Source organism: Solanum pennellii, chromosome 2 (genome assembly GCF_001406875.1).
Source record: "Solanum pennellii chromosome 2, SPENNV200".
NCBI classification, from domain to species: Eukaryota; Viridiplantae; Streptophyta; class Magnoliopsida; order Solanales; family Solanaceae; genus Solanum; species Solanum pennellii.
This window is the reverse complement of record NC_028638.1, coordinates 57,777,531-57,785,553: the sequence shown is the minus strand read 5'-3', so window position 1 is coordinate 57,785,553 and position 8,023 is coordinate 57,777,531. Positions and strand designations below refer to the sequence as shown.

The following is an 8,023-nucleotide window of genomic DNA, read 5'->3' as shown; positions in this document are numbered from 1 at the left end:
TATATAACAGGTAATATTTTAATTACGTGGAACTTGAAAATAAGCAGCTACTAAGTAGATGCATTCTTCAGAGCGAATTCGTCAAACATTGTAGTAATTAAGTGGTACTTTTTCTAAACTAATTACTATTAGCTAGGGACAATTGAGTTGCTATCCTTTCTTATTTTGGAAAAGGTTTAGCCATGGTAGGAAAGTAAAATGCTTAATGGTGGGTATAGTTCAATTTCCAATCTCTGCAATACTCTGTAAGGCTGGTTTCCATTGCCCCCCACCACCATGATGTCTTCCCACACTTCTTTGCCCACTGCTGCTACTGCTTCCATTCTGATAAGTTTCATGTTCCATCTGAACAAAAAGTGCACAAAAGATGCATGAATTTTGAGCTGCACAAACACCAATAGTAATAAAGCATTTCTATTTGGATGAGACTCTGTTTTTTTTTTCTCTCAGACCCGCTATTTACCAATGACCAATTAGTCATTATGCTTTGAACAGAATATCTCTCGTCACGACTTTGTCAGACGCACCATTTACCATGACTACTTTTACTTTATCAAACAAATGATCTAATCACACAAATTTCATCACGATATTCCGTAACCTTGTAAAGTCAAAGGATTTGAAAATATTAATTTTCATTTATCTGTTTAAGTAATTAATCCTTTCGTTAAACCAGAAGTCACGCCACTAACGACAGTTTCTGATTAAGACTCTGGAACTGAAACGCTTGGAGATGGAGAAAAATCAGATTTAGTGTCTCTTCGCTAATTTAAAAAATCTTATACTGTACTAACAATGAATCAGCATTAACAATTATTATATACTCTTTTTAACAACCACTTGATATATATTCTGGTAAACTCTTGTTTAATTCTTTAATTTCTGTTTCAACTCCCAAAATGAATAGGAAATACCCATGTGATTCCCTTTATGATCGACAGAGATAAAGCCCGCATAATTGGGAAGTGGAATTAAAAACATATTCTATAATGATCAAGAGAGAGAGAGTCTCATTACACATTTTAATGGCTTCTTATAGAGATTCCACTATACCTTTCCATAATTAACCAAGGAAAAGCACATGGTTTCCATTATTCATTTTACAAAACCAAGCAAAGTAAATAAATGAAAAAAAAGAAACATAATTCTAGCCAGCCTTTCTCCGTATCCTTTTGATCTTTGCCGACCCTAATGTTGTCCCACTAATATATGCGTCACAAATTTAACATTACAAGATTCAAAGTCTCTTTTTATTTTCTAAACTTCGAACTAGCTTAATAATGGCACAAAAAAGATGGCTAAGGTTCATCCACCCTAATTGATAGATCAATACATATTTCTTAAAAGCGCACCAATAACAACCTCAATGTGATAGTATAAATAATTGACTAGCGGGAAATAAAGTAAGGAACCATTTATAGGATGGTTACCTAACAAATTATTCCCCTGTTTATATATAAAGACAATTATTTCAGGGATATGTAAAATAATGTAATTAGACAAATAATACTAACAACCAAATATGTCATTTATTCCTATCAAATCTTCAGATAATCATGGCCTCATAGGTGCAATAATAATCTCACTTGCCATCATATGTAAAATAGACACACTTGAAAGCAGGCCCAATATCACTATCCGAGGTATAAAAGACGTCTCTGTTTATTTATTACTCCTTCACCGTAAACTCGTTTGTTTCACGTCCATTAAGAAATCATAAAATAGATATATCTTATCTAGTCTTATAAAAAATGATATTTTGCAACTTATAAGCTTGTTTAGGCTTCGAAAGAAATATTAATTACACGAGTGAAATTGAAAAGTTTTAAGTAATTTAAAAAACTATTTATAATAAAGTGAACAATAATATGAGACGGAGGAAGTTATCTAAGTTATAAGCTCTTTTTTTGTTATGCACTCAACTTTACGGAAGGAGAAGATGCTTTATAAGTGATCGAAATATTACAATGCATCATCAAGTCTAAATAGATCAAATACAAAAGAATCCTAAATTGCAAGCCAATTTTTTCTCCAAAAATTTGAATAACAGAATATTATAGTAGTAGTACCATTTAAAATGAATGCAAAGGAAGAGGAAAAAGAAAATCCAAACAGTAATTTAAGTTTGTATTCAGTTGGCCGTTGGGTATATTTAAAAAGGGTGAAAGTGACTTAAATTAGACCCGAGAATTTAAAACACATATAAATCAAAAATGGTCCTAAAAGGAATTTGTAAAAATTAATTACCTTAGCTGGGATTCCATTCACCATTTTGGGCTTGTTTTTCACTGCTGAAGAATCGACGGAGATTTTCTTTGAATCGAGAACAAGGCCTCCACTTTCCCTGAGCAACTTGCCAAGTTTCACACACTTCTTTGCAGCAAACTCTTTTAGTACATCTGGAAAAAAAAATGATCGATCAGATTATAAGAAATTATTGAAGAAAAAACAAATTGAGATATTTTATTTTTACCTTCGAAGCAGATGAGTCGATAAACTTGTCCAAGAAGCAAAGTATCTCCGGGGCGGAGAAGCTTAAGCTGCCTGACGGGCGAACCGTTGTGTGTTCTCTCAGTTGGAGAAGTGATAACAAGGGCGACGTAGTGGCCAGGATTCGAACTCATGACTTCATGTGCACTTATAGACCAGTAAATCCTCTCAATTTTATTGCCTGGGTGTTGAATCACTACAGTGGCTGCCTCTGCCGCTTGGCAATTCCCCATCTTAAACTCAAACACCGGCCGGTCGATCGATTGATAATGCAGAGTGCAAACTATATCAAAATGCACGAATTTTAATTTTAATTTTCTGCGTTATGTTAAAGATGAATAGAAGAAGATGATTGATTACTCCAAAACTGACTTGTCAAGTAATAATAAAGGAATGAAAACCGAGAGAACTCTGACAGTCTACACACTCACCGATGCAGAAGAATCCACACAAAAAATTCAATCACCAATAAGGGAAGAAACGGTTTTCAGTTGTGTAATTTTTTTGGAGTTTATATGAGCTAAAGAGAAGGAAGAAGAAGAAGTAGTAACAGGGGGGAATAATGATGTAAGGAAGCGTGGCAGAAAATGAAGTAAATTTGGTGGTAAATGAAATTAAAGGGAGCGTGTGAAGAAAGCATGAAAGAGATGAATGAGGGATTAGCTTTAAATAGAGAGACGTAAGAAAAAAGTATAGATCTGCCAAACCCCCCACAACCTGAGCTATATGGCATATTGTTGTCAAACTACAAAACAGCGGTAGGGGTAGATAAATCTACCGTACTTTCCAACTTTTGTGTTACTTGATCTATGTTGATTTAATATATTTTTCAAATATTTTAATAAAAGATATGTATTAGTATTAAATTAATTTTATTAAAATTATTTGAAAATTTAAATCTAATGAATTAGTTAAATGTTAAAATAATATGAATTATTTTTAATTTATTATTTAAAATAAAACATCTAAGCAAGTAGTTTATGAGTTACGACTTCACGTTTGCAGGTGAGGGACTCTGAAAGTCAGAGTGGCATGTGGACCCTCCTTTCTGAGACTTCTAATTTTTTAAGATACGATGAATTAGTTTAGGTGTATGTATGTAGTTACTATTAAATTTTAAGTCGATTAATAAAATTATACAAAAAAAATAGTAGTTGATGTTTAAGCATATATATATATATATATATTTGAGCTATTACAGTCAAAAAGTATAATATGAACCAAATTTTAGGCCATGCTACTATGGGAAAATTCCTAATTTCCCCTAATATGATTCTATTTTGCTTTCTATCTTTTGTGCATCATCTTGTTTAAAATATATTTTTCTTATTATATATTTTAGAACTTCTTCGTATATAATTTTTCTAATATCTCTTATCATTCATTTTTTTTTTACTATTCTCTCCGTTTCATTTTATGTGGCGTCATTTGATCCGACACGAAATTTAAGAAATAAATGAAGACTTTGAACTATTTACTAAATTGTTTTTCAAAGTGAATTCACTTTTCTCTCTCCTCATAAATGTATTATAGTAATATTTAAAATTAAATGGAACCAATAAGGGTAAAACAGATTTGTACCTTAAATACTTACCATATAATGCAATGTGACATTCTTTTTTGGACTGGCCAAAAAGAAAATGGTGTCACATAAAATGGGACGGATGAAATATATATTTTAGGACTCCTTAATTTTTAATTCCTCTTACCATATATATTTTTAGAATTCCTTGGTTTTAAATTTTGTAAAGATAATCTATATATATATATATAAATCTGGATATGAAAGTGCTGATGTGGCAGCCCTCATAGGCCAGCATTAGAATTTATATATTATATCTTTTTTTAAAGATTTTTTTTCTCTTTTTTTTTATCTTGATATGTTAGTTAAATTAAATAAATATCCTCTATTGATTATTTCTCTTTAAATTCCTCCATTAATACCTTTATTATTTTAGGTATATATAAGTTACAATTTATCCCTTTAAATATTTAAACCTTTCCCTATTCCTTCTTGAAAGTATTACTAAATTATAATTAAGACACTAATGACCAATATAAGTTACAATTGTAGGTATTGATTACTCCATTACTCTTTTAATTTATTTATTCAATAGTTAAGAATTTATGGATTACTATAAATACTAAAACCATGTCATCTTCACCAATGCAAGAATTTTTTATTTTATTTTTCCTTTCTTCATCATATTTATACTAAATAAAGTACATCAATTTGGTTATTTCTAATTTTATAATATATAGTTTATTTGTTACTAACTTTTACAATGTGGAAGATAAGATGAGCATTTGACAATTTTGGGAATTCAAATTCAATGAGAACAATATCTAATTTGAGTTACCAAGGTACATCACTTTGATTATGTCTAATTTTATATATATATATATAGATTCTTTGTGACTAACTTCTATTGTTAATACTTAACAGTGTGGACGAGTAGACGAGTATATGACAATTTTGGAAATTCAATTTTGATGAGTACAATATTTCAATCATGTTACTCTTTTTATTTCAGTTTGTTTGATGTCTTTTATTTACAATATTTTTTTTGTTCTTTTTTTTTTATTGCTTTTTTCCTCATTATTGATGATTTTAGTGTACTTATTATTTTGCACATTTTTTTAAAAATAATCTTTATTATTTATAATGGAAGACAAGATGAACATATGACAATATTTAAGTTTAACTTTCATAAACTCACAAGGAAAAGGAACCCTACATTAATGTTTATGTCCATTAATCTTCAAATGGTGTAGTGAACATTGAGAGTGTGTACAAATTGAATAATTAGAGGCTAGGATAATTTTCTTTGGTATTCCTACAAAGATTATTTTGTTTATTTGTTTAATTTTAATTTATTTTAATTTTCTTTGGTACTCCAACAAGGATTCTTTGATTAATTTATCTAATTATAATTTATACCTACACTAAATAATATTATTGAAATTTCAGGTATATTAATTTTAACTTTGAAGACTTGAATCGTTTTGTTTATTATCTTTTAAGGTTCTTTTAATGGTTTCAACATTGTATATATTTTATTTTGAATAATGAAATCAATTTTGAGGATTAGGCAATTTCACAATTTTTATTTATGTTTACCTTTTAGAATAATTTAGAAATTGTAACTAAAATATAGGTAAGTTTAAAGTTGTATTTTAGTTAATACATATATATAATTTGGGTTTAATTTATTTGAATACTTTATATTATTTGCGTAATTGAGACTATTTATCTTTCAATCTATTCATTTTTATATAAATAATAGGCAGTATATGACAATTTAGTAAAATTAGTCAAGATAGAAAATGATTTACAAACATTTCATAATCTAAGATTAGTGAAAGATGAAAAAAAAATTCATTACTAAAGGAAAGTATAATACTTTTGAAGGAAAAGAATAGATTTTAGAAAAAAACTATATTTACATTAAGCTTATTATATTATTAAATTAAATTTAAATTTCATAAAGAGTTCAACTTATTACATTAAATTTACTTTTCTTATTAAAATAAAGAGGATAAATTTAGGATTTTTTTTCATAATTTCGAAAATTCTTAAGCGATTTCAAATTACAAAAGATATAAAATTTAAGTACTAATAATAAACTTAATTAAGACTTAAAATTTGATATATTTAGATTAAAGACTATAAATAATCTTTAGAAATATATTTAGTAATCAACTATTCAAAAAAGTTAATTATTTAGCAAATTTAACGAGTAATTTTTTATCGCGCAAAGCGCGGCTAAGTTCACTAATTAAGTAATAATTTGAAGTAAATAGTGAATGTCACTTTTGTCTATTAATTGGGAGAAAAATTCAATCAACATTTTAAAAGACTTTCGTGCTTTTATTTAAAGTAACATAGATATATTCCAGTTAGACACTTAAATAATTATCCACACATGATAGAACATTTCTATTAGATATTTTCCATTCAAAATCTTTTTAAAATTAATTATGCATGTTCTTAAACTCTCATTGTGTCAATATATTAATCACATAAAATATATCACTTTTTAATTATTATTCTCAATAAGTTGTAAACTTCATATTTATTTCAAATTGATATCGTTGTATATAATTAAGGAATGATACGTATAGCTTAAGTGATTAATTTTTTTAGGTGCTTAAAAATATACAGTATAATTATTTTTTTTAAATGCATAAAAGTGTCTGATATAAATAATTTATTTGATATCCAATTGAAATGTGTTGTAATTATAGTGTCTAAATATATTTACAGCCAAATGTTAGGGGAAAAAATGTTGACGTACTTAGTAATTTTTAGTTCACGTGCACAAATTAATTTAGCATGAAATAAAGAAAAAAATTCAAGTCATACATATACTTATTTTAGTTTATTAGGATAAAATAAGTATTAAAATTAAAATATTTATAATTTTTACAAAAATAGTATTCTCTTTTTAAAACAAAATCAAAATTCAACTGCTATTTTTTTTTGGAAATATGAATGTTCTTATTTTTTATCAAAAATATGACCAAATTTTTTTTATTTAATAATGTCATAAATTTAAAGTGAAAATTATAGTGTCAAACGCCTACTAACGAAGTATAAGAGAAAAAGTATTTTGGAAGAATCAAACATTCTACTTCAAGCAAGGAGTTAATTTAATTTGATTTGGGAAGGAGAAATAAATAAATTGATCTCTAAATTTTAAAATATATATACGTGTTAAATTAAATATTTTACTCCCTTCAATATAATAATCTAGAGTTTGGAGGCAAAAGAACAACTTTTTTTCTTTAAAATACATAAAGGGTCACTAAATTTTAATACTGTCTAAAATTCAATCTTTTTCGCTGTAGGGGCAAAAATTGATGCATCTGTTCTCTTCCCAATTTTAGCACGGTTTTTTGATTTATAGTCAAACTTAATTATTATTTTTTTTATAAAATTCATTCTCTGCAATAATATTACAATATATTAATAGTCAATATTTTTGGTATCTAATTTTTTATTATATTTAACATTTTTATTTTAATAGAAAACAAATTAATTATTTAATATAAGAGAAAATGAGAGACTTTTTGGATGACTAAATCAGTGACATGAAGCTAAGTAACATTAAGTGATTTTTTCAAACAAAGGAAAAATAATGATTAATGCACAGTTATAGCAAAATAGACAGGTAGTTTTTGTTTTAAGGAAGCTTGTATTGTACTACCGACATAGTAAGAAAAATATATTTATTTTTGCCTTTAAATTTATCGGATATAAATTGATCGAACATAAGATTAAAAAAATATTTTTAAAATTAAAAAAAAAACAATAAAGTTATAATTTCAAATTTATATTAAAATTGATATTACATTAAGGACAATTGAATTAGACCGGCATGAATAAACAAGTTTATAATGTCCTGAGTTTATTTTTTAAAAAAAGAAAAATATATTTTTCCCTTTAAAAAATCGTATCAATTATTAATATAACTTTTTGTTACTTCATAAAATTAATACATAATCTTATTCAACTATACAAATAATTAAA

General features: G+C 26.8%; 1 protein-coding gene across 1 annotated transcript; it reads right to left on the bottom strand.

Annotated features, from left to right (window-relative positions):
• On the bottom strand, nucleotides 1-3,185 carry LOC107009437. The gene is made up of 4 exons (XM_015208775.2): nucleotides 2,922-3,185; nucleotides 2,474-2,773; nucleotides 2,248-2,399; nucleotides 1-345 (listed from the first exon to the last, which is right to left on the bottom strand). The coding sequence occupies exons 2-4, from the start codon at nucleotides 2,721-2,723 to the stop codon at nucleotides 220-222; spliced, it is 528 nt and encodes a 175-aa protein (XP_015064261.1). The 5' UTR covers nucleotides 2,724-2,773; nucleotides 2,922-3,185; the 3' UTR covers nucleotides 1-219.
• Between the last annotated feature and the right edge of the window lie 4,838 nt (nucleotides 3,186-8,023).

What these genes read in the sequence shown, in the direction of transcription:
- LOC107009437 (XM_015208775.2), bottom strand. Translation starts at nt 2,723, where the DNA reads ATGGGGAATTGCCAAGCGGCAGAGGCAGCCACTGTAGTGATTCAACAC. An exon ending in TCGACTCATCTGCTTCGAAG is followed by an intron (nt 2,400 to 2,473) that starts GTAAAAATAAAA and finishes TTTTTTTTCCAG; the next exon opens with ATGTACTAAAAGAGTTTGCT. An exon ending in TGAATGGAATCCCAGCTAAG is followed by an intron (nt 346 to 2,247) that starts GTAATTAATTTT and finishes CTTTTTGTTCAG; the next exon opens with ATGGAACATGAAACTTATCA.